We start from the raw sequence: 27,641 nt of genomic DNA, 5'->3' as shown, positions 1-27,641 counted from the left end.
CAAAGACACTAAGTCATTCTCTAGGGTTAGCCAAGGGGAAGTGGTGGAGCCACAGTGTGAACCCATGTGATCTAAGCACATCCTCCACACTTAGATTCTAGGCTATTAGAAGTAAAAATGTTGCCTAGTCTGTTCACAAGGTCACCAACCATGTGGTGCCTGTATTATATTACTGCCAGGAGATCTTTTGAATACCGACTTAGCCAATCTGATTTAGGAAAGACTATGGTTAAATCTGTTCTGCTTATTATTTAAACAGCATGCGGCATTTCAATAAAGCTCAACATATTCAGTAAATTCTTATCAATGCCTAATCTTTCTCTTTTTCTCTTTTTTTTTTTTTTTTTGGTTGGTGTTTTTGGCGGAACCAGGGATTGAACTCAGGCCCTCAGGCTTGCTAGGGAAGCACTTATTCCACTGAGCCATCTCCCCAGTCCCTCAATGCCTAATCTTATCTTTTATTTATAAACTGACTCAAAATTAGAAGCAAAATATGGAGTTAGCCTACCTATTCTTTTTGACTAAGATTTACTGCTAAGCTGCCTATGAAATATTAAATCAGATTCCATTAAGTAATGGGAACATTTATGTATGGAATAGGAAAAGCATTACATTTACAGTATTTGATATAAAATGAAAATCAGCTTTTCTAATATATACATTTTTATAACTGATCAGAAAAATTCTTTAACTCTTTTTTTTTTTTTGTATTTAGTACAGGATCTATAGGGTCTCACTGCACAGATTGGACTTGGAATGATCCTCCTGTTTTTCATCCTCTCAAGTGCTGGTATTACAGGTGTGCACCACGATGCCCAGTCTCATCCCCAGTCTCAGCATTCCAGGGATCTAACCCCTAGCCCCTGCATCTGCCTAAACAGGCACTTCAATCTGCTGAGCTATCAGGCTGGCCCTTCTTTTACTCCTAATCAGTCATTCTTTTTATTTTTATTTTTTTCCAAGTTGGGAATGACAAGGAAACATCTGTAGGTACAAACAGCATTGTTAGTTTGTGATGATTTTTTTTTATTATTATTATTACTGTTTAAAACTGAAGGAGAGAAAAAAAAAAAACCCTTGACTTTCCTAATCTTTCAGAAAAAATAAACATGCTGTTTATAGAAAAAATCATTCACTTTAATTGACATTTGATAAATTAGTTGATGGTGATACTTTTAACTTGAAGAGTTTTTAATTATTTCAAGGCATTTTTGTTATTATTTCCCTTCAAAACAAAAGATTTTAAAGAGAGATTGTAGAATATCAAATATAGACCATACACTAAAAATGCAAAATAAATAAGACAACAAGTATCTTACTCTTGTTTTCTTTTCTTGGTTTTCAGACATATTTATATCTTGGATAATTTTATTTTGTTTTTTTATTTTTAAAATTATTTATTTATTTATTTAGTGTGTGTGTGGCCAGCTCAGCCCACCAGGGGGCGGGGCTGGCTGGCATGTGGTGCTGGGGGATTGAACCACGTTCCCTGTGCTTTGCTTGGCTTAGCTTGTTCTAAGTAGGTGCTTTAGACCACTGAGCCATCTCACCAGCCCTTGGATAATTTTAAGTATATTTATTATTAGCAAAATTTGTGTTTGTCTAAAAATGTGTGGGATACCATTAAAATGAGAAGAGATTAAGCCAATAAAATACTGTAAAAGAATAATTTTTCTACCTAAAAACATTTTAGTTTCTACCAAAGTATTGGATTAATTTCCCTTTGAAAGATTTAGTGACATCATGGACAAACATAGTAATTTCACCTTGTTAACCATGGAATCAAGATTATAGCTGCTAGTCATACTTCTATCTTTAAGCATTTAAGCCTTAGGTTTGCCAAACACTTCACATGTGCACACCCTATACAACTTCACTTAGTACACTGTACTGTATGACACACAATTTCCCTGAGTGGTTCTGACCTCCAAGAGGACAGTGCTTCCTTTCCTGAAGCTGTCACTGTGTTAGCAAACAGCTGCTATGAGGGAGCAAAGGCCCAAATGAATCATCATTTTCATATAAATATACACTCTCCAGCCCTTCCCCAACCAGCCCTAAATTACTCCCCACCATGTCAACATAAACAGCTCAGTCCTACGCGATGGTGAGCACTTGCACTTCCCAGCCTTTAACCCTTCTGGCGGGATTACTGGGTTTAAAGCAAACTACAAGGAGCAACTGTGACTACTTTGTATCTGCTCTGCTGGGCCAGCAGGAGAGGCAATGTGCAGGGAGAGAGCAGAGAGGGATAAAGAGGTTTGGGGGTAGAGATGCTGAAGGCCTGCATGATTACTTTTGTAAATGGCTTAAAATATCTTGCTATTTTGTAGTCAAATTACATTTAATGATTCTGTTTATTTAGACTTCTACCTGGTAAGTCAGAGAAGAGAAGAATGCACTCATTGAAGCCATTAGCCAATAGACGGTCCCGCAGCTGCTGGAGAATCGCTACTCCAATACAGAATGGGAAAGAGGAATTCCCAAGTAGTAATGTATCCCAGAGGTGGAATATTTTATGCAATGGAAATACATCTGTGGAATAATTTTTCAAAATTAATTAATTAAAATTAAGAACTTAATAGAAACTAAAACAACTTGCTTTACTCAATACATGATTAATTTATGGTCTATTCTTCCAGAGCTAATACAAAGCACAGCACTGGGGCTTGTGTCTGCTATCTCACCTCCTCAGGCAGGAAGACTGCGATGCTGAGTGCAGTTAGGATCTCTCATTCATAAAAAAATAAATATCTAATACTTCTGAACATCATAAAATGTTCACTTTGCTTTATAAAATTTAACTTTCAAAGCTTCTTAAAAATTGTTAAAGATTAGTGAAATGGATGACATATTCTCACTTCTATCATCAATATTAGTAAATTTATCCCATTTATGAAATATTTTCCCTATAATATTTTAGTTATATTGTTTACATAAACTTATATAGGTAATTTTTAACACTTTTATGTACAGTAAGGTTACATTTCCATTTTGCATTATAATCGGTTTTAATAAATTTAACAATTCTCACCAATAGTTCTATTAATAATTTTTTAATATTTTCTTCTTTTTTATTAAAAGTGTATCATCCAGGGAATGACTACAGATCTATTTCATAATATTATTTCATTTATTATGTTTATTATATATAAGTAAGGATATATACTATATTCATATTTATAACTAAAGTAGTCTATACATACACAGATTGTGTAATTTCTACAGGCATACCAGTTTAGGAAATAAAATTACTAGTTATTAGGGTATTTCTCTAGAAGTTTAGGCTGATTTTGCTTCAAAAATTGGTTTCACAGAACTCAAGTACTGTAGTTGTTGTTAAATTCTTTTCTCAAAAGTGGGCAAAGCTTGTATGAACATTAACATGTAAAACAGATTGGCATCCTATACAGTTCTGTTGATAACATTCAAGGAACAGAACAAGAATTATTTTCTATCAAATTCTATCACAACAGAATTACATAAGGATGCTCATTAAATGTCCTTACTATTATTGTAAAATAATATAAAATACTAGGGAACAGTGGACCTGTTTTTGCTAATACTAAAAGGAAAAAGGAAAATGATACTTACGAGTAAACATGGTGAGAAACCAAGGGATGGCATACAGCTATGAGTATAAAAAATACAGGAAAAAGATACAGAGGAAATAAAAGACATAATTAGGATGATTAGCAATAAACTGAATAGTAAAAAAAAAGAAACCTCTATATCTTGGTCTACTCCATTGATTAAAATAAAACCAATGTAATCAGTTATTATCACAAGTATTTTATTATATAATGATATCTATATTGTAAATGAAGATGACCTTTTTGCCAGGAATTATTCACAGAACATTTTCATTTCACCAAAGGATACGTTCAAGATCATACTAATACAACTGTGACACCAGTATGCTAGTGATAAGGGTGTACTTTTCAGATGTACAAAAAATACTGTGAGATTTTAAAAGTCCTGTTGTTAGTTAATCTTAGGTGTCAAACTGACTGGATTGCAGACCACTCAGATACCTGATTAGCACCGATTTTGGGTGTATGTCTGAGGGTGTTTGCAGGCAAGTCCAGGATGTGAGTCAGCGGACTAAGCAGAGTGTCCTCGCAGTTAAGAGAGGTGTCTGCAAGTCTATCTTGGTCTTGAAGAGAACAAAGGGGAGGAAGAAATTCCTCTCCTACTCCATCTCACTGCTTGAGCTGGAAGTCTGCTTTCATCTTACACTACCCTAAGACTAGGACTATCATTAGTAAGTTTAAAATAATCATTTCCTGAGAAAGCACTAATTTCATTTTGCTTTGTTAATTCATACAGGCCACTACTGAACAAAGACTTGTGATACCCACGAAGCTTACACAAATGTGCTTTCAGGTCCTCTCAGTGATAAATTTATGAGCAGAGCTTTGTATGCCTTGGAACTTCACATGGCACATAAGAGTACCTATGCTCTCAAATGGCAGTCAAGAGCTATATGATTACCTAGTCCACTTAAATATATGTGCTACTGGCAGATAAAGTCCATGGATGTCTACGACTTCCTCACCTATATAGGTTGACATACAGACAGTTCTTTCTAGAAAATATTACAAGTAGGAAGATAGAACAGCAACAAAATATTTGACTTCACAGTAACAAGTATGAGTTGTAGAAAACAATAAAACATAATAAAATGTAACTTCTTTACCCTAATTTAAATTTAAACATACAAAATTAGAAGAGATTGGCTTCAATAGTATTAGTCAATCTTTCAATAATAATACCTTTTTGATGAAAGCTACTTGTTAAGAACCATTTCTGGATTATTTCAGCAATTCGTCAACATTACATTTTACCTCACTATTCTCTATAATTATTAATTTTAATAATTATGAATATCCATGGAGGAACTGTGCTTCTAACAACAAAAGAAGAATAGGAACCAAATTGACCCTCCCACCTGGATTCATGCAAATCAGACAGAATAAATAAAACTATTGCTTGTCTCAGATAGGAGTATTTCCTGAGAGGAGGAAGTGGTGGCATGAAACCTGTGACTACCCAGACTGCCCAGCTTACTCCAGGCCAATATAAGAAGAAAGGACCTCTTGAGAGCCTGGTGACCAGTCTGTGCCGAGGAGGCAGAGCAGGGAATCAGGGGAGGCCAAGGGGGCCGGTCTTGTCATAGTAGAATACTGTACCAGACAGAAGACCTACGAAGGAAAAACTCCAGAATCCTGCAGAGGGTTCCCTCAAGTTGCTGCTAAATACAGAAGAGGACATGCAGGTAAGGAAACTACACAAAGTGGGGAAGCGCCCACTTATAGCAACAAGTGGCAAAAACTGTCAGGTTTATACAATGCCAAGGATAGCTCACCTTGTATTACACAGGGAAAAACAAACTCTGTTATAAACAAGGCCCTGGGATGAGTGCTCAGAAAGTACAGTCACATGAAGGGGAGAAATTATGCTCCCAAAGGGCTGGCCAAATAGCTCAGGGGATTAAAGTGCCTGCAAGGAGGAGCAGGGGCAGGGGGTATGATCCCCGGGTTTGCTGTGCTGGCGCCATCCCCCAGGGTGTGCTGAGACAGCAATTGAGACTAGGTGTGGAGGCATGCGCCTGTGATCCCAGCTCTTGGGAGGCTGTAAACAGGTGGATCACTTAGTAGTGAGGCCCTGAACACTTTGTAGACCCTTCCCTAAAAATAAAAAATAAAAAAATAGAAAAAAGAAATTACACTACCAAATTATGCCTCTCTGATCCCATTTAATATACCTTCATAAATATATATATATATATATATATATATATATATATATATGGCTAGATAAACATCTATTTTCTCTTAGTTTGTTGAGAAGAAAGGTTTGTACCTTTCTTAGGTACAAACCAATATCAGGTTTCTAATATTGTTTATAGCCAAGATATCATGTCTGCATCTTGTCCTCTGAATAGCTACTATAAAGACAACAATATGCAGTGTCTTAATTATTGTAACTGTCCTACTAACCTGTTTTGAAACTGTTTCATTGTGATTTTATCTTTTCTCATTAAAATGAATAAAAACATTATTTAAAAAAATATACCTCCATGGGAAGCCTTGAAAAGATCAGTTCTCTGATGAAACCTTACTGCATCTAAGATACCACTTGTGGTCACTCCAAAGATGCCTCTTCTGTAGCCCCATTCTTCCAGTCACTTAGTTCAAAAGTCATCATTTTAAAGTGCTTTCTGTCAAGGCCTATCGATGTTACACTATTTCTACAAGATCTCTTCAGTTTTTTGTTTCTACCCAACTTTCATATCAAACCAACTCTGCTTTTCTCATTCCGTCTGTGTGAACCACTGCAAATATTTCATAATTGTTCTCTTTGCTTTCAGTTTCTACCTGCGCCAATAGTTCCTTCAGTCAAACTGATCTCACAAGAAACTCAACTGTGATCTCACGCCTCTCCGTTCCACTGTGACCATGCGTTCCTATGCCACGCCAAATTCTGAGTATGAACTGCTAACTTGTTCTAATATTTAGCTATTGTGAATTAGCAAAAGGAACCAAGAACCTGGATTCAGAAAATAAGTGTTGGAGTTGCATCTCTGACAGTCACTGAGACCAAGCACAGGCAAGTCAGTGAAGGAAACTCTGTGAATCCCAATTTCTCCATTCTTGAAATAGAGAAATTATTATCTATCTCAACTATGTCACTGAAGTGCTTTAAGTACATATATAAAAGGTAAGTGAAAGTGTTTTGCAAATAGTACTCTGTAATTTTTTTTTTTTTTTGGTATGAGGATTGAACTCATGACCTTGTGCTTGCCAGCCAGGCACATACACTACCGAGCTATCTCCCTGTCCTTTCTCTGCAAATTTTAAGTAGTACTATTAATGTTGACATTAGAAATAGAGGATCAGGCTATATTTCTTTGTCACATCTACACATGTTCTATACTTTGAAAATTTATTATGATCTGAACATACTTTGCCTTTTCTTTTTTAATATTCTCTCATATCATTTGCCTTAACCAAAGTTTTCCAAGCTTTTCTTTTAAGGTCTGCCTCAAGTAGCATTTTCTACAAAAACTTTTATACATTTTTTTATACCCATCTCACTATGTCCTGTGTAATAGCTTGTATCTAGCTATCACCCCAAAGCCTTATGCAGGCACAGGCGGATCTAGAATGTGTGATACTGGTGATAAAGGAGTGTGATTTCTAAAATAATCCACAAACTGACATAACACAGTCCCATGTGTGGACAATGGGAAGGTCCAGCCGGGTTTTGGTGGCACCACCCAAAAGACCAGTACCCTAGAAGGGATAGAAGGGAGAGGTGGCTAATGCCACTTGCTGCTTCCCTGCTTTGAAGGTTCCTGCCTGCCATGCCATGAACTGTTTCTCTTCTGCTAGGCCCCTCTGTCATGCCACCCTGCCTTGGAGCCAGCTGACTATAAACTAACATCTACAAACTGTGAGCTAAAATAAACCTAAAGGTTTGTTAGGTATTTTGTTCCAGCAATGAAAAAAGTACTATTTGTTCTAAGAAAATTTCTATACATTTCTTCACTATGTCTTGTATCATACCATGTATGATAATCCTGTTTTTACAACTATAGTAAATTTGCCTTATATTTATTATAATTAACTACTGTATCAAGTTTTGTATTATATAATGAATTCTGAGCATTTTCATTCACTCTTTAATGCTACTTATTATTTCCTGATTCAACATGAAATGCTTCCTGCTATGTGCCACGTGCCTCTATATAGCAGATGAGTCATACATGCAACCATACTTTACATGCTTTACAGTTAAAGAGCTACAACACACAGATTCTGGTATAAGGCAATGACTATTATAGGAGCTTTTGCCTTCTCTTTATTCTTTTTGCTGGAAGATAAAATTTGTATAGGGAAAGCTCATTTGACTATATTTTTTATATTTTAAATGTATTTAGTACAGGGTCTACAGGGTCTCACTACACAGATCTGCCTTGTAGTGATCCTGTTTTCAGCCTCCCAAGTGCTGTGATTACAGGTCGGTGCCACCACGCCCAGTCTCAATTGCTATCTCAGCATGTCCCAGGGGCAGTGCCAGCACGACATGCTCATATTCTTTAATTAAAAAACATATTCTGAAGACTGAATGCACACCAACACTGTGGCAGGAAGATAGGATGTGGCAGCAAATGAAACAGTTCCTGGTGCCAAGCACTCAAGAGTTGGTAAGAACAGTGCTTTTCCTTAGTCTCCTAATCCACTCCAACCAGGGTTTTGCCTCTGCCTGACCAATGAAACCTGTTCATCTGTAATTTCTACACTGCTAATGTTTTTCTTTACCAATCAGCAGAACTGAACAAAGCTGATTATTCCCACTTCATGAAAATACTTCTTTTCCCTCCACTTGGCTTCCAAGGTACCACATTCATCTGTTTACTTCCTACTGTTGATTTTTCTTTAGCCATCTTTCTGGTAGGTTCTTTTATCCTCTAACTCTTAAATATTGCAGTGTCCCAGGCTCTGTTTCCGGATCTGTTAACTTTTCTATTTTTCCCCAAATAGTAACAATAGTTTGAAAACTCCCTATTTACAGCTCCATTTCCACATCTCTCCTGTGAATTCTGAACTTGTATGTCCAAATACCTATTTGATATTTCTATTTGTATGTCTAATAGATACAGACAGACACACAGACAGAAACACACACATAATCTGAAACTGAGCTTCTGAGACCCCCTCTTCAATATCTATCCTTTCTGAAGAATTTCTTCAAAATCTGTATCAATTAATACATCTCTGTTAAGAGCAATGCTACCCTTCTACTTCCTCATGTAAAAAACTTATGAACTCATTCTTTTAATTTTCTCTTAACACTGTATATCTGTCACCAGTAGTCTTACTATGACAGAATAAACTGAGTACACTCACTGATGATAACTGAATTTCTGCCACCATTTCTTGCAATTGCTCAGAATGCCCAGCATCCTAGTCTATCTTTATCTGTCCTTGGATTCCTCTCTGCTTAGCAGAATGCTCTTGTTAAGTGTTAGATCAGATCACATTGGCCTTCTCAAGAGCATCTAGTGGCGAAAGCCCCAGTAATCACAGTGATGCAGTCTACAGCACAGCATACCTGAGTCTTTCATCGCCCATTCGCCCTCTTCTTGTTCACGGCGCTGCTGACTCAGTGGTCTCCTGACTGCTCTTTCAGCATTCCCTGGCTGTGCTTCCACAAACCCAAGGCCCTCACCATGATTCTGCTGCTGGAATTCATCTTTCTCTTCTCTCCTTGAGACATTTATTCAAAGCACTTTATCTATGAAGCTTTCTTGAGACCTAATTTATAAATTCAGTTCTTCCTTTACCTAAGCACTTGGTACCCACTGTCCTTTAGATTTTTTTCTAAAAGGTACCACCACCTAACATATGACGTTGCATATTTACTTATTTTCTTTATTCTCTACCCCATTAGAACATGAGGAGAGAAATTCTGGTGTTTCCCCACCTCTGATGCACTTAGGGTATAGAAAAATGCCTGACATGCACAAGGCACTTAAATATTTATTGAAAGAATGAATGAAACATACAGTGAGAATAACTGAAAGTGATATATTAAAATGTTCAAATAGTTTTGAGATTAAATCCTTTCTTGAGAAATTTTCAACAAATAGTAAATAGTGAGAAACTGATTTAATCTTCCTTGGCATAATATACTAGGAAAAAATTCTTTAAATTAAATACTATAAAGTATTAAAATAATCCTGAGGTTTTGTTTTATACATATGTAACATATAAGTATATATACTTTGATAATAATTACTTTAAAATTGTATTCAATAAAGTGAGTCTTATCTAATGTTATTTGAAAAGCAGCAACATATAACAATTCCTACATGCCTATCAGCAGCACTTACTTTTAACAAACTAAGATCAAATAAATAGAATGGTGATCTGCTAGACTGTAATACCTATTATTTATTCTTTCTATAGTTCTCCCTTTTAAGGTCCTTATTGATATTTTCATGTGAATTTTTCAAGATACTGGTACAGGTTCATTATATCATTTGATACAGTAAAAAGACAGAAAAAAAAAAGACAGAAAAATAAGATAATTTGATAGTTTTTTTTTTCTTGGTACAGGGATCAAACTCAGGACTTTGCACTTGCCAGGCAGGCACTTACGCTGCTGAGCTATCTCCCCAGCCCCTGAATAGTAGTTGGGGTTTTATTTTTTTTAAAAGGAATTAAATATTGAAAATATTTGATTACAAATATAAAAATGCATGTAGTTTCATTAAGTTAGAGATATTATTATCTCTTTCCCAATTTAAAGTTGGAAACTGGAAACAAATGAAATCACACAGGCTCTAAGTATTTTCTCTAGACCACAAAGTCATGTACACCTGATCTGACAGAGCTTGTCTGTAGAAACAACTAAGTAAATACTGCCCCCTAGCACTACCCGGCAGGAACGTTCATAGTTAGCATTTTGTGGGGTTTTTCTTCATGCTCGGGTAGTGTCAAATTTAGAACTACCACCAATAGGAAAAACAAAGGTGGGGCTGGTGGTCCTGACGATGAAAAGCAGAAGGTGATAGGAGTCAATGACTTAAAAATTTGTGAAAATAAAAATTTAAGAGGAAATATTTGTTGTAAATTCTAGATGAAGATTTCTGTAAAAATAATGCACTTTCATTCTCTATACAGTATATGCAGATATGTATATGTGTGTGTATATATATATATATATATATATATATGGATTATATATATATATAATCTATATGTATATTTTAGTTACAAGAGAGGGTCCCTTACTTGACTTTCTTTTTCTTTTTTTAAAGAAACTTTTATTTATTTTTTAATGTATTTAGTACAGGTTCTACAGGGTCTCACTACACAGATCAGACTTGTGGTGATCCTCCTGTTTCCAGCCTCTCAGGCACTACAATTATAGGTGTGCACCACCACGCCCCTTCTCAATCAATGTCTCAGCATGCTCCTGGGGTGGGGCCAGCACAACATGCAGGGACTGAATCCTGGCCACTGTGCTCTGTCTAAGCAGGTACTTTAGTCTGCTGAGCTATCTGGCCGGCCCTTTGACTTTCTTATTCTGTCTCTTAAAGAGTACACTATATTGTTTCTCTCAAGTGGGAAGAATATTTATACTTAAATTATTATCAGCTTTCCCTGTAAAACACATATTTACCATTAGTTTGATGAAGTACATTGGTTTTCTATGTGTACAGTAGGGAAATGTACATGCAGATATCCAAGAAAAGGAATCCTAAAGTCAGAAGCTTTCTCCAACCTATATTTTCTTGAAATGTTGAAACTATATGGACTTTGTGAGCTGGTATACTTACATATCTACATGAACATGTTGGACAGTTGTGAAGATTAGATCTGAAACAGCTGGAAGAATATATGGCACATGTAAGCCTTAAGTATAGGAGTTATAATTATCATCGTTAAAAACAAAGTATTTTAACAATCCAAAGTTGTGATGTAAAGTCAGGAAACACTTTAATGTTGTTCTGAAATTAGAAGAAATAGGAATGGAAGATGGAAAAATACTCCTAAGCACTGGGAACTTCAAATGCTATCTTACAGATTGAGGTAGATTTCAAGAGGCAAGGTACAATCTGAAGAAGGCTAAATTTGTATTTATAGTGATACTGGCTCTGAGAATTAACATTACTTAATCCCATTTCAGCTAATCCAAGTTTGCAAAATTTTAAATATTTTTGCACAAAATTTTTCTTCTACTTCCCACACTCTACAGACACTTTTGTCTATATTTAACTTACAATTGTCTTCTTAGCTATAAGTAACACAAAAGAAAATCATAAAAATGGAAATGTTTCATAAAAGATTTGTATTGCTCTGCAGTATGATTCATTTTACAAAAAGCATCATTTTTTCCATGAAGAAGAGTGATGATGGCCTGTGCTAACTTGGGACGTGACCCAAGGTGGAGGGTGGAGGGTGGGCTTCCCTCACACAACAGGTGAGCAGTGCAGGCAAGGGAATGTTGAGCAGCTCTCCTGAATTAACACTGCTTTCTGCCCTTCATCCCGTTTACAGTCCTGGGGAAACAACATCAAATATAACCTATTTTCACTTCTATAACTACCAATAAAGCAATAATAGGAAATAAGAATTATTGGGCCAGCCAAATAGCTCTGCAGATTAAAGTGCCTGCAAGTAGGCACAGGAGCCAGGGTTCGATCCCCAGGCCTGCTGTGATGGCTCTACACCCAGGGTGCGCTGAGATGGTGATTGAGACTGGGCATGGTGGTGCATGCGCCTATAATCCCAGCTCTTGGGAGGATGAACACATGCGGATCACTAGTAGTGAGACCTTAAACACCTTGTAGACCCTTCCCTAAAATACGAAAAAAAAAAAAAATTATTAATCTACAGGATGACAAAGAGCAATTCCCAGAGCAATTCTTTAGAATTTTTCAAATACAAAGTATGATCTGATCTTGAGGAACTAGTAATCCTGAAGCAAAAGATGATTTATTGCTAAATTTTTTAATTTTAATTGTATGCTTATATAAAAACTATTATGCTAATGTGGTGTCACATACAGAGAAACCTGAATACGTGATTTATACATAAAGATAAATGAAGTAGAATGGTAGAATGGAACACAGTACCTCGTACATTATTGACTCTTTTGACTTGATATTCTAGAATCTTGTCAAGTTCTTGAAGTCAAGGTCATTGAAAAAGAGCTTCCAGGAAATATGTTACTCTGCTTTCTGAAAATCAGAAATTTTTGTCCCATCTAAGTCAACCTAAGGAAACACTGGGTACAATTTTAGTTTCTCAGATTCTGTTTTGAGCAGTTCTTACTACCTGTGATGATTAAGATTTCATTACTTTTTTTTTTTTTGGTGGAACTGGGGATTGAACTCAGGCCCTTGGGCTTGCCCGAGAAGTGCTTATTCTACTGAGCCAACTCCCTGGCCCAAGATTTCATTACTTTTAAAGGGCAATAACTTACGAGGCCAGGGTGGTACACACCTGAAATCCTAGCACTCTGGGAAGCTGTGGAATAGGATCAAAAGTCTGAGCCCAGTGCTGGCAACTTAGCTACTTATTGAGACCCTGTCTCAAAATAGTCAATGCTTTTACTTAATTAGTATGTAAATATTTTTAAACTGGTGATACACTTAACACATTTGAACAGAAACTTCTTGGGTCTCCATTAGTTTTTAAAAATACAAAAAGATCTGAGAACTGTCACATCACGTTATTTTACCTTTCTCTTGTCTTTCAACCAGAATAAGAAAACATTAGATCATAAACAGACTGTGGGGGTGGGAGTGGGAGATTCAACTGAAGATTTACTGAAAAGGAAAACCTGTTAGGAAACTTGTTGTGTGGGTTTTTCTTAATTAGCAAAAGTTTACCAAAATCTTATTTTACCATTTCTAGTAGGATTGGTTAATGAGCACTTTGGTTTCAACACCTGAGCCTTTGTGAAAAGTAAGCTTAATTTATTATGAGAAACAGACCTTAAGAACTCTTCTGCTCTCTAAGTCTCAGGCTTAGGACTAATGTCAGAAACCCCATAGCAATTCTTAGTCCAGAAAACACGTCCTCCCTGGATTCTTCAGATGGACTCCAACAGCCTTGTAGGATTCTTAGAATGGAATAATCCAAATAAGGTTGCATTTGGATAAAAGATGAAAAGCTCCTTGTCAGTAGTCTCTGATTGGTAACAAAATCAAACTTTTTAATTTGAAAATTATTTTTATTTATTGATTTATCTTGTTCTTGATTTGAGAGATCAAATCTGAAGCTTTTTTTTGCATTTATTTTTGGTACTAGGGGTCCAACTCAAGATTTTGTGTTTACCAGGTAGATGCTTATGCCCCTGAGCTGTCTCTCTGGCCCCTAAAAGCTAGAGCTTCATGCCTGTTCAATAAAACATTCTACCAATTGAGCCAATTGAGCCATCCCTCCAGCCTACAATACTATTTAAAGTAACAGTGCAAAGGCCAAAACCAAATAATGAACAAACACATATTTCTAAATTTTACTTTCACGTTTTCTGTGAATAAGCCTAACTGAATATATAATCCCACCTGAATATAAATTTTAAAAAATTACAGTAACAAACATTTATGGAAGGAGAAAATAATATAAAAGTCCTTTCAGATTACAGTTAAATAAAAATGGTTTTGCCAGCATGTCACATACTCTACCAGCTTCGGTGAAATACTAGGTTCAAAAGGCACATACAACACTGAAATACGTATCACCCTATCATTTCTTCTAATGGTCCCCTGACAACTTTTCATATTTTGCAAGCTGAATGCCACTCTTAGCACTTCAGGAAAAAATCCCTTAAGAATAAAAAAAAAAATACCCTTATTCTCACTTTAAGGATTTACTACACTTTCAGAAGCAAAAACACATCAAGCCAAAGATGATAAAAATCATTCTGGCTCCAATTTTGCCAAACATACATTACTCACTCTATTTATATGCAAATGGAATAACTACCATGACATCATAATCTAAGCATCACATCAGTGTACAATATTCCTAGCTATTTCAGCAGTGCTTGGCGTTCAGAGTTCTGTGACCCATAGCAAATGGAAAGGAGCCAGAAATTGCAATCTCTCCTGAAACGGAAGCCTGCATTTCAGAGATGGGAGATTAACGAAGGCCGACTTTGATAGGATTACTTCTTGAGTAGGTGTAGTTTAGGCCCTCATCAAAGTACCCACTCTTCTTTTGATGAATCCTAGCTTATGTTCTTGCTAGAGGCACAGTTTCCTCAACAATTACTTTAAAAGTAGAAAATTAAATGAATCAAGGGAAAAAAGAAAGGCTGCTGTAATACTAATGAAATGTAAATAAAAATATGTAACTTATAGAAACATGTTAGAAAAATTCTCCATTTCATCATACCACTCTGTCAATACTGTCAACACTCTCTACCTTAAAAACACCAACTTTGCCTGCAATTAGATATTAAAATAGTCTCACTGGTTTTTATATTGTCAGCAGATTTGAGGACCAACTCACTGAAACAGAAATGTTTTAAAAATTGCTAGTTAATATTTTTGCATTCAATGTTAAAAAATTAGAAGTATAAAAATAACACAGAAGAGTCCCTTAAATCTTTATCAACTTCAGTCTTCTCAAATATGTAACCTTTGTTTTTCTTTTTAAATGTATTTGGTACAGGGTCTTATTACACAGTTTGGACTCATAGTGATCCTCCTGTTTTCGCCTCTCCAGTGCTGGGATTATAGGCATGCGCCACCACGCCCAGTCTCAGTGGCAGGCTCTGCATGTCTGGAGGTGGGGCTAGCAAGGCCTATGGTGTCAGGGATTGAACCCTGGTCCCTGTGCTTGCCTAAGCAGGCACTTAGTCTGCTGAGCTATCTTGTTGGCTTTATATCCTTTGTAATTATTTTTTCACTTTTCTTATTTTTAATTGATAAATAACTGTATTTTTGGCACACAATTTGATGTTTTAATATATGTTAATTCTACAACCTGAGGCTGTGACAATACCATTTCACAAATCGCAAATTCAGTAAACAGTTAAGTCACTCCTTGCAAATCTTTCTAAGTCAACTTTGATGTTTAGCCTGACATAAAGAAGCGACGAGGTCACCAAAGTCTGGCAAAGCTGCACAGCACAGCAATACAGCAAGCAAAATCCAAGCAAAGCTACACAGGACTCACCTAAGAATACATTTTCTATTTCTTTATAATCAGACCTGACTATCATAAAACCCAAGTGAAAGCCCTGTACAAAATAGTTTAATACAACACTCTCACTAATGAATTTTTCAAAACAATCTTGAGAGGAGTGAATATGTTGAGAAAAATAAGATCCTTTCCCTTTACTTAATTAAAGCAAGAATATGCAAGATAAGCACACAAACACGGGCTGCTGTTAGCAGCGACAGCCTGCTCACACACAGATCTGCTTCCTTCTGCTGTGCAGTGCACAGAGGGCTTACATCTGGAATGAAGCCGATCTCGTTGAGGTGATTGCTCAGCTCAGGGTCGTGGAATGCAATCATCTGGGAGAACACGGTCAGGTACTCTGCACAGCAACAAAGATTCAGACATTCGTCATCCTGACAAATTAACTCCAAGACATAAAATGCAGATACATTTTAATTTACACTGTGAATCAGATTTAATTTCTCCATGCAGAAAACATACTTTGATAATTACTTTTCTTTTTTCCTACTTTATTCACTAACTCCTGATTATTAAACAAATATGTTAAGCAACTATGCCATAACTTATTTTCAGTCTTCAGAACTATCAGTGTATTTCTTGAGTCACAAATTATATTAATCATGAATGTTTTATTAAATTCTGCAAATATATTTTCTATCATAATATCAATCTATTTCACATTTGTTGAATATTTAGAAAGTATAACAAATCTTTAAATAAGAAACAACATTTATAAGCAGTCACAAGTAGAATTCTTATGCTTCAAATTTGTTTATATTATAGATCTAGGCATCTGTTCCTATTTTAATGTATTTTCATCTATGACTCTACATTTGACTTATTTAGCAATGAGAATTAATATCACATTAATCAGAAAGTAGGCATACAGCAGCCAATTAAAAGTATCTTATGTTTATAATAACCCAATCCTAATTCACAGGGTTCAGTTGGAATGTGAGCAATAGATCCTCATTTTCTTCAGTCTTTCAGTAACTTAATATAATTAACCAATTTATTTGCTGGACACTAATCTAACCAAGATAGTGGTAACAGTCTCTGTTAGTGCAAGAAACCACTGTACTACTCATTAAAGAAACAAAAATATATACTTTAATGTTTCTTTTGAAATTGAAAACACAACTCAATGAAAGTTTTCACTTAATAACCTCAACTTTCCTTCAAAAATTAGTATCTATTTTTCAAGCCAATTATTTGATGAAAATAACCTCCAAAATATTTTTTGCCTTACCTTTTTAGTTTATAGGTTTATTTGTTTCTCTTTTTTTTTTTTTTTAAGAAAAAGTTGTACTATATAATTTCAACTGGCCTTAAATTCACTAGGTAGCACAAAGTGGCCTTGATTATTTGGGGGAACCTCCTGCCTCAGCCTCCTGAGTGCTAGAATTACAGCTGTGTACCACCACAGTGGGACAAGTTTACAATTTTTAATATTTCAAAAAAGGTACTACACTTTTACAATACGTTATTATAAGTAGGCTTATCTTGGGGAAGGGAGATAAAAATTTTTAGAAATATTTCTATTTTATCATTAATACCTGTTCGTGATTTACAATGAATATATTCATCACAGAATGTTGGTACATATCACATCTACTTTTCTCAACTAAAACTTTGGTTCACATTCATTTTCATATTATTTGCCTGTTGGCAATATCATATAGCTTACAGACAAGAACTTCAGGCCAATGTTGTTATGTTGAGCTGTGGGGGACTCAGGTCAATAATTTCTGACATTGCCAGTTAAACAGAAGACTCAATGCTATTATGGGCTACTGGACTCTTTTAGAATATTTTGCTGAGTTTATACACCTATAATATTCAATAACGGAACTTAGAAAAAATGGGGTATACCGATGAATGTCCATTTTGTATCTGTGTGTTCAAAGTGGTTAGGATAGATATATAGTTTCATTCTCTTAATGAATAGAATGATTTGTTCTAATGGTGTTTGTAAATAGGATCTCAAGTCCGCATCTTGTACAGCAATTAACCATTAAGAAGAATATATGCAGTGTGTTATTTGTTGAAACTGTACTTCCGATTTGATTTGAAACTGTCTCATTGCTATCTGTTTATCAATAAAATTTTGAAAAAAAAAAAAAAGAACTTCAGGCCAAAAGGAAAGGAAAAGGAGGCCTGCCTTCCATCCAGTGATAAAAGCAAGTCACCCTCCTGACATGTGTGTATCCTGTTCATGCTGGATAAAAATGGGCACTCAATTAAGACCTCTTCCTGGTTTACTGTTCCTTCCACTACATCAGAGTTCACTCTCTCTGCCCACTGTCTTACCTTATCCTCTCTAAGATTCTATCAGCTCTAAGAGGTACAAATCAAAGTAAAGATCAGTATTTGCATGAAGGCTCTGGGTAACTTCTGGGTTTAACTTGCTTTTTCCTTCCAATTAGTGAGGGTGTGTTTATAGCCAATTACACAGAAGGCAAAGGTTTCTAACCTCAGCCATTACAGGCATCCCCCTGTACACTGATCAGCACATAATTACTAACTTCTAACTTCTACAGTAGAAATTTATGCCTCAAGCAATTCTCCATAGCTCTGCTCCCATTTATTAAGAATCATTCTTATTTGAACCTAATAAAATTAATTACTATGTGGATTTACATGGTTAATTAATGATGTACTGAAGATACAGAATTCATTTTAAAACATTTTCTATATATCCTGCCAAACACTGATAGCTGGTTTCATGTTATAGCTACATATTCATACAGAGATACACTGTATGTTTTCTCGTGGATTATGTTACTTCATATATGTAAATATGATTTATAAAGCTGACATGTTACAGTTGTACAGCACAAGCTTTCACATGAGAAAGAGTATGGCATCTTAGTAGGCTTTTGTTCTGAATGGGGGATACAACAGAAGCTATGAAATTAACATCACATTGCATTCTAAATTATTTCAGCGAAGCACTTAAAACTCCCCTGGAGTAAATTTCCAAAATTGTAAAATGCTTACATCCTTCAATTTGTAAATAAAACTGAAAGAATTGAAGGGTAGTTATACAAAAACAGACCAGTGTTCAAAAACCAACCCACCCATCAACCAACCAACCAACTAAAAAAGCCCCATAGGATTCCTTGGATGTAGCATCACCACTGACTCTTTAAGGAGACATTAAAATGTTGTTAAATCATTAAAACTGTGATTGATACTATAAGATGAAAACATTAATCTAGAGTATTAATCTCAAAAATAGTACTCTCAAGCCTATTATTTTACTTATATAAAAGTAAACACCTTTTTTTTTTTTTTTTTTGAGACAGGGTCTCATTATACACTTTTCTCCTGCCTCAGCCTCCTCAGTGTTGGGGTCACAGGAATGTGCCACCAGGTCCAGCCCAATGCCATTTTTCTTTCTAAAAAATCAAGAATTTTATGAAATTTCTCCTATTGTACAAAATCATATCTAATATAAGGTTTTGCATTTTAATAATTTCTTATACTTTCAAAATTCTGCAGATATAAAATGAAAATAAGTTATCCTTATAAAATATTTTCTGCCTTTTTGACAAATCTCTCCTAAATTATTATATTATACTATAGTTTCTCTTCTATTTTTATAAGCCAAACAAGAACTTGTCCTCCTTATCTGTAAGTCTTTTAAGTGTCTTAGAGAAGGGTATATATAGCAAAAAAGCATGAAGACTTGTCTTATTTGTTGAGAATTCATTATCAATACATGAAACAACAGAAAATGAAAATGTAAAGAGGCAAATAAATTCTGCATTTTAAATAGGAATATGTGGGGTCAAAACAAAAATCAGAGGGCTGGAGAGGTAGCTCAGTGGCTTACGTGCCTGCTTTGTAAGCACAAGGTCCCAAATTTGATGGCTGGTACCACAAACAAAGCAAAACAAAACAAAAAGCAACAACAACAACAACAAAAACATATTAAAAATAGAAATTAGAATCACAGAAGACAACTATTATGACCTTCTGAGAGTTATTCATTAGCCATCTAATAAATAGTCTGGCTCATTTGATAAATCCTATTTTCACTACTTATTTGAATATTCCCAATACTTTCATCTTTCTAAAGTATAGGAATCTGACTAGGCACTATGCTTTAATAGGTGAATGACAAATTTAAAAAAGAATGATGGCCAGGTTTTTACAGGTGAAAGTCTCAGTAAACATTACTGTTTCACATTAGCTTCAAAAATAACATTATACTGCTTATATATTTAACTGAAGATTAACAAATTATGCTAATCCTGCACAAATACTAACTTGATTATTTTCTACCTTTAATTTTCAGTTTGTCTTTGTCACTATTTAACAGATTTTTTTTTATGTTGTACAATTTTTTTAACTTCTAGTATGATCCAAGGTGTTATTAGAACTTCCCATTTTGGTATTACTGGACTGAAGTGGACACTGTCGATTCTATATAACATCACTGATAAAGTCCATAAGGAAACCAAGAACAAGTAAAGAATATGGAGAATCAGTATCCACAGTAACAAGATGTAAGACCACTCTATAGGGCATGGCTTAGAAAAGTCTCTGAAGTGGCTGCTGCATGATTCCTGAAGCTTAGCTATAAAAGCAACATAATAAGATTCACAGTTCCAGAGTCTTATTAATCTGTAAGCAAAAATCAACTTCCTTCCTATAAATCACTTTCCTCTTTAATTATAAGATATCAAAGCAAAAAGTAGACTCAAAGTCAAGGATGTATCTGATAAGTTACTAAAATGGTAAATGGAACACGATCTGAAGAGCTCTGCATTCTGTTTCAAAAGAAATACAAACCTACAGAGAAATTCCCTGTTCTTAAAATATTTAGTATCTTATTGAAGAAATACAAAAATAGCATGAAATGCCATAACAATGGTATTAGCAAAAACTAGTAATAATAGGAACATGAACATTAAGAAACAATAGTACTTACTGAATGCTCTTATGTACCCAGAATTTAAGTTATTTACTACATTTAATCTTTATAATAACCTTTTAAAATTTTAAATAGAAGGATAATGAGACCTATTCAGTTTTAAACTTAAATTTTTGGGCCAGCCAAATAGTTCAGCAGAATAAAGTGCCTGCAAGCAGGTGCAGGGGCTGAGAGTTAAATCCCTAGGCCTGCCATGCTGGCCCCAGCCCTGGAGTGTGCTGAGAGGACGATTGAGACTGGGCGTGGTGGTGTGCGCCTGTAATCCCAGCTCTTGGGAGGCTGTAAACAGGCAAATCACTAAAAGTCAGATCTGGTAGTGAGACCCTGAACACCCTTGTAGACCTTTCCCTAAAATACAAAAATAAATAAATAAATAAATAAATTTTTGTCCAATACTATATGAGAAGCATGAAAGCTTAAATCTGAAGCCTTTCTAAAATTCAAAACTGTATATTACTAATTTGTCATACTATTTCCAAAATGGAACCCAGAATATTTTATTACAAATTTGCATGCAGCTAAAGTCAGCCCAAATGAATTTACAAATATTTTATGCTGTAACTTGGACTCTGAAGGAGAAGGAATGAATTAAGGAAATAAAAGGAGCATATTCTAAGTGTTTAAGTTCTGGGAATGAGATGAATGAAAAGTGTTTTTAATATGCAATTAACATTTAAACTTTTTACTAATTCACTATGGCTTACTACAGGGGTAAACTTTTTGTGGGCAATTTTCATCGTGAGAGAGAGAACAGCAGCCTCTTATTTTCTAAAATTTTTGCATTTGAGTTAAATTGTCAGAAATTAAACAGTCATTAGGAAAAACATATTTTGTGGTGGGCTGTGGAGAAGACTAGATTTTTCTGAATTTTCTCCATGAGTTTTAGGAATGCACCATTACCATATTTCATTTGGTCAAAGTCACAATTTAACTGAGTATTGGTTAGGTATTATTCCTGTAAAAGGACAAGAAAAGATATGTGCTTACCTTGTATTACATGTGAGTTGTCTTTTAAGAAGAAGTTATATAGATATTTGGGAATAAAAGCAGACATACACGCATAAGCCAGGGCTAAAGAAGAATGAGACAAAAAATTGGTGACTGGGGAAATGACTGGCTTTCATTCATTCATTCAGCATACATTCATCGAGTCTATTATTAAACTGTAGTTATGGAGGTAAGTTCTGAGGACATAAACTTAAAGCAAAAAGAAAAACCTCTTTAAAGCAGAAAATATTTAGACTACAAAAGATAATAATCACTGTGACAATAATTATTTCCCAATAATAAAAACCTTTGTTACTTTAACTTTTTAAAAAATTTCTAAACATGATCATCATTATTATTATTATTTTACGTATTTGGTCTTACCACGCAGGGTCTCACTATGCAGCTCAGACTCATAGTGATCCTCCTGTTTTCAGCCTCCTCAGTGCCGGGATTACAGGCGTGTGCTACCACGCCTAGTCTAGATGCCCAGCTCTGTGTGGCCGGCTCAGTGTGACCAGGGACGGGCCTGGCATGGCACATGGTGCCAGGGATCAAACCTTGGGTGCTACACTTTCCTATGCAGTCACTAGTCCACCTACCTATCTTGCCAGCCCAACATGATCATTATTAATGTGCTGTAAAACTTCATAATCTTAATTGATGCTGATGGAAATAGGAGTCACAGAACACTTACTTTAGGAATACTAGTTATAACCTGTCCTCTGAAATACAGACTACTTACTGCTCTTCAGTCAATATAAATGCTACTTGGCTTTGTCTAAATACAACAAAAGCCCAATTTTATATTAATGAGTATATCAATGAACAGTACCTTTAAAAAAATCATTCAAAGAATAAGGTTTTAGTTCTCTGGAGCTATGCTATCTCTACTTAATGTTATAAATAGTTCTATGTGCTATATGTGATATTGTTAAAGATTTGGAATCTCAGTCAATTTAATTTAACAAATATATATTAAATTTCACTACAAAAATACTGTAACAGAAGCACAAAACACAAAAACCTGTCATTAACAAAAAGTTGTCAAAGAAGGGTTGTAACATTAATGTATGTGTAATCAGAACATAAAATAGACTCAAGATAGGTTTCCTAAAATACAAAATGTGTGCATACATTCAGAAAGGAGAGTAAAAAGTCTTTACCAGAGCAGTATACTTGAAATAGTAAGTTTTCAAGAAGTAAGATTTAAGAGATGCAGTAAACACTGATATATTTTCACATTATTTATTTTAAACACAGTATACTAAAACTATACTCTAAGAAAGTGAGAAACCTCTCTCAGGTTTCATAAAAATGGCCAGGAAAGTAGGTAAATGAATTTAGAATAATCACTGTAACTCCCACCAAATCCCTTGTCATAATGGGTACTCTAGGAACAAACTAGTTCTTCATATCCTTGAAAATGAATCTAAATTACTAATTCGTAAAATTTTACAGCATTGGTAAGTGTACAAACCATAAGTTCAAATATTTTAGAATATAAGGTGTAATAATTCTTTAAGTGATAAAGAGGCTTACCTTCATTATTGAAATTTAGGTACAGGAATGGAGCACATAGTGAGTCAAGACCTGATGCAGAGAAGTTGGGAGAAAGAGTCAAACAAATGCAACCCAGCAGGCCTGCAGGTATGTACCTACTCAGTTCTCTGCACTGCCTCTAGGTAGAGGGGCACTACAAGCGTTAGTCACCAAGACATGTACGTTTTCATGAATTATTGTGAAGATAAGTAATAGTGTATGAACACAGTTTATGTCCCAAAAAATCACTTATTACCAATATTTATGTAAGGTAAAGAGCAACATAGCAATAAAATATGTAAAAATGTTAGAAGAGTTAAAATACGGTCCCATCTGACCTTAACTGGCAATTGTGTAACATCTTCAGACATGTTTTCCTTCTAGAAAGAGATTTGCCTTATATATTTTTTTCTCTTTGAGATTATGGACAAAATCCATTAAATATGGTGAAGTAAAATGCAAACAGTGATCTATTATTTTAATGATAATAATATCCATATGCCTTTAAATTGAAATAATGCAGAACACTTGAGAAATGTAAGAAGGTAGTAAATGTTACATTCATTTTATTAAGTATGGCCACTAAGAAATAGAAAATTTAAATATAGTGCCATATGCTTAGAGCAAAACATTCTAGAAAATGGCTGAGTGCAATGGGTTTCTCATTCATGAACTTACTGGTGACTATAAAAATAATGACATTTGGGCTGAGAATGTAGCTTAGCGGTAGAGTACATTCCCTGCATGCAAGCCTTGTATGCATGATTTGATGGTCAGCAGCCTCTACAAAAAGTTAATAAAGCTGAAATACCAAGGATCTAAAGCATTAATATACTAGAAGACGAAGAGAGACAGTAAGATGTGTATGTACACATACCAGCTCCACCATGAATATAATCATTAGGTACTACAAATATGCTAATAAAAAATATTTAAAAAGACAATAAACAAAATGAGCACTTTAGGGTGATCTTCCATGCTTAATTTCTAATAGACTATGCAAAGCATACAAGGAATCATTAAATAGTAAAAACTTTCAAATAGCACCAAATTATTTCTTGCATAAATTTATTGTTTGCATAAACTCACAAATGTGTCCATAAATTTTTTAAAAAGTACCAAATATCCTGCTTTCCTAGTCACATAATTGTAATTCGTTTAATCTATCTATCTATCACATATTTAAATGACACCTGCTAGGGATTTAGACAGATTTTAAAAAACGTTCTCATAAACCTTTCAAAAAGTAATCAGAGCTTTAATGTTTACTTTGTTCAAAACAAAAGATAGTTGATAGTTTCAGAAACTGACACTCACACAGTAAGTCTCTAACACTACTCCAAGAAAAGCCTTAATAATAAAAAAGTTACCTTGCCAATACACAAGATCAGGATGAGATACCACCCACGCCTTCAATACACGCCTAAACTTTGCATGGCCTTCAGGTGACGATAAAAGTTCATCGTATTGATGACAACGAGGGATATCCACTTCAATCTATGAAATTGCAAAGTAACAAATAGCCATGACAAACTGATCTCTAAGAAATCCTGAAACCACATTCCCTAAATAACAAGAGCATAGAATATAATGTGACCTTCAGAGTTTCCCTGAATGACCCTAGTATCTAAAGTCTTGAATGTTTTATCTTCTGGACTAAAAAAGAAGGCATATGCATGATTAATCAGGGTGAACAGACTTTAAAAAAAAGGCATGCATTAATACAATTTATTACTATATAATTAATATACTACATTAAAATAGTATTAAAATATGGTCTAATTTGGCTTATATAAAAGGAAAATTTTTCAGGTGAAAAGTACAGTTATTTTTTTAAGGTTACTTGACCTAAAGTACTTTATAGTGCTATTATAATTCAATAATTTACAAACACTTTCAGGTATCTTAATATTTGGCACAAGTTGAGTATTTATAATGGAACAAAAGAACATTGCACATAGTCTTCTAAAGTTTAAATATTTGGCAGAACTATGGCAAGTGCTTAAGACAATCTTACTTGTCTATCTGTAGGAATTGGAGTGTCTTTATCAATTGCATCATACTTAGCATGAATAGCTCCCTGTAAAAAAGAAAAGAAATTACGTCACTTCATTATTTATTTAACAAAAATATGTTTAATAAAAATGATAACACCTGTTGAGTACCCCTGTTCTAAATATGTGATAACAGACATAACTCAGATTTTGGACTTTCACTGATTTTGGAATACAATACCATATCTGTAAAATTACTGATTGAGCATCTCTAATCTGAAAACCTAAGATTTAAAATGCCCTAAAATCAAAAACATCAAATGCACAATGTCAGCACTCAAAAATGATTAGATTTTGACAATGTGTGATAAAGGCCTACGATAAGTGACAACTTGCCATGTTGGGGAAATAGATCTTATATTATTCACATCGAAAAGTAAATGTCTTGGGTGAGTTACTTATCTAATGAATATAGTACAACATAATTCTATTCTCTGTTGATTGTTAACTTATAAATAATAAAACTTTGGTGGTGGAAGGTAATCCTATAAAAAATTTCTGTTAAAGTTCATAATAAAACAAAAAATAAGATTGTTCTAGAAATATTGGTTCATTATCAGGATAATAATTATAGAACAACTTGAAACTGAGAGGGTCAATTATATTCCTTGGCTACACTGCTGCAGAAGAAATATTTGATTAAGATACTTCAGATTTTGGTCATGTTCTATAGTGCCAAACATGAAAACATCCTTACTCTTCTATCTTTCCATTATGATAGAGAAAGAGCCAGGAATTTGGTATATTATTTTCTATATCAACTTCTTTGGGAAATCTAAAAAAGAGAGGTTTGGACAGCCTGACAGAAGTATGCTCGTACTTGAGTATTAATCACTGTCATATGGAATGAAACAGCAGATATTTTCACAAAATAATCAGCTAATTTCAAAGGTACTTCTAGACTTTCATCAAAAGAATCAGAAATGAAGAAAGGAAATTCTTCTGAAAGAGGAAAAGGATTAAAAATGGTAGGAACTAAAAAGGTAAAAGATATTCAGAAAAGGGGCCAGGGAGATGGCTCAATAGAATAAGTGCTTGCCTGGCAAGTGCAAGGGCCTGAGTTCAATTTCTGGTTCCACACACACACACACACAAAAGATATCTAAAAAAGAACATAGGAAGATGGGATGAAAAGAAATCACTAGGAAATGACGCAGTCTGGTAAGGATCTAGCCCATTATCATGATTTCTAGCACCACACCAGAGTTCTTATTTATATGATAAGCTGCCCTAATAATTCTATGACAACTCTCCTTTCTTTATGACCACGGGCAAAATGTGGAAGACCTATGTTTCTCAGCAGCATGATCCAGGTGAAGTAAATGTGACAAAAGATACAAAATTATGTTAATGATTTTGAAGCACAGACTGAATTGAAAGAGTTTTCTAACCTTGGAACTGTTCTCTGTAACTGATGTGCAGAAATAATCTGATTTTAAATTTAAAGATCAAGATATTTTCAGTGAACACCATTAAAATACTAAACAGCACAAATCTAATGAATTTTAATTACATTTTCTATTCTATTCTTTGCATGTATTTCTTTCATTTAGGATACTAGTATCATTAAGCTTCTCTTCTGGAGGGTTAACAACTTAAGTTTGAAGACCAAAAAATTAAGAGAAAAAGAAGGGCTACAAGGATAGGCAACATTTTGGCCCTAGCCCTTCAAGTCCTCAGTGAGGACTGAGGACACAATAGAACCTGTACTGTAACATCCTGTAACTCAGTGGTGTCCCAAATTTTCTGTTCAAGGAGATTATGCAGCCACAGAGGAAAGTGATCAATGAAGTAGAGTGTGCCTAAGGAGAGTCACCTGGAGAGAAAAAATTTTCTCAGGCTTTCATAGAGAGCATACCGGTCAAGCAATGGCCATGATTCATCCACATGGCAGACACTGACAAAAGATCTACAAACTGCTGTACAGGGTTTCAGGGTAAGTCCTGAGGGGATTTGATTGACCTTGGCAGATACAAGTTACATTTTTTGTTATATAAATGTTGCTTTACCTTTGTCTTAACCATACAGCAGAAAAGTACAAAAATGAGGTATAAAAAGAAAAGACATATTAATATGCTGAGCAGTAAAAGGCTCAAGTAAACAACTTCTGACATTGCCAGTCATGTGAATAATCCACTACTATTACAGACTACTGAACTATATTGGACTACTTTGCTGAATGTATGCAACTACAGTATATAAATGGCAATGGAATATCCATCTGTGACAAAAGTAAACAAAAAAGGGGGATATAAATGAAGGACTACTTTGCAGTAAAAAAAAACATACGTATCTGTATATATAAAATAGTTAGCATAGGGCCGGGGAGATGGCTCAGTAGGATAAGCGCTTGACTGGCAAACGCAAGGATCTGAGTTCAATCTCTGGTTCCGCAAAAAA

General features: G+C 34.8%; 1 protein-coding gene across 5 annotated transcripts in view; it reads right to left on the bottom strand.

Moving 5' to 3' along the window:
- The window catches only part of Tbck (TBC1 domain containing kinase), a 214,982-nt gene that overhangs the window by 80,593 nt on the left and 106,748 nt on the right, over positions 1–27,641 (bottom strand). For all 5 annotated transcript variants that reach the window (XM_023710021.1, XM_023710017.1, XM_004626700.3 and 2 more), the window contains 7 exons: positions 25,205–25,267; positions 24,558–24,684; positions 23,188–23,238; positions 21,646–21,729; positions 15,989–16,074; positions 3,595–3,631; positions 2,374–2,535 (listed from right to left, as the gene is read on the bottom strand). In XM_023710021.1, the coding sequence (XP_023565789.1) occupies positions 2,374–2,535; positions 3,595–3,631; positions 15,989–16,074; positions 21,646–21,729; positions 23,188–23,238; positions 24,558–24,684; positions 25,205–25,267 (610 nt within the window). The remainder of the gene's footprint in view (positions 1–2,373; positions 2,536–3,594; positions 3,632–15,988; positions 16,075–21,645; positions 21,730–23,187; positions 23,239–24,557; positions 24,685–25,204; positions 25,268–27,641) is intronic.

Source organism: Octodon degus, unplaced genomic scaffold, assembly GCF_000260255.1.
Source record: "Octodon degus isolate 3935 unplaced genomic scaffold, OctDeg1.0 scaffold00016, whole genome shotgun sequence".
Classification (NCBI taxonomy): domain Eukaryota; kingdom Metazoa; phylum Chordata; class Mammalia; order Rodentia; family Octodontidae; genus Octodon; species Octodon degus.
The sequence above is the reverse complement of the archived record's forward strand: the minus strand, read 5'-3'. Positions and strand labels throughout refer to the sequence as shown.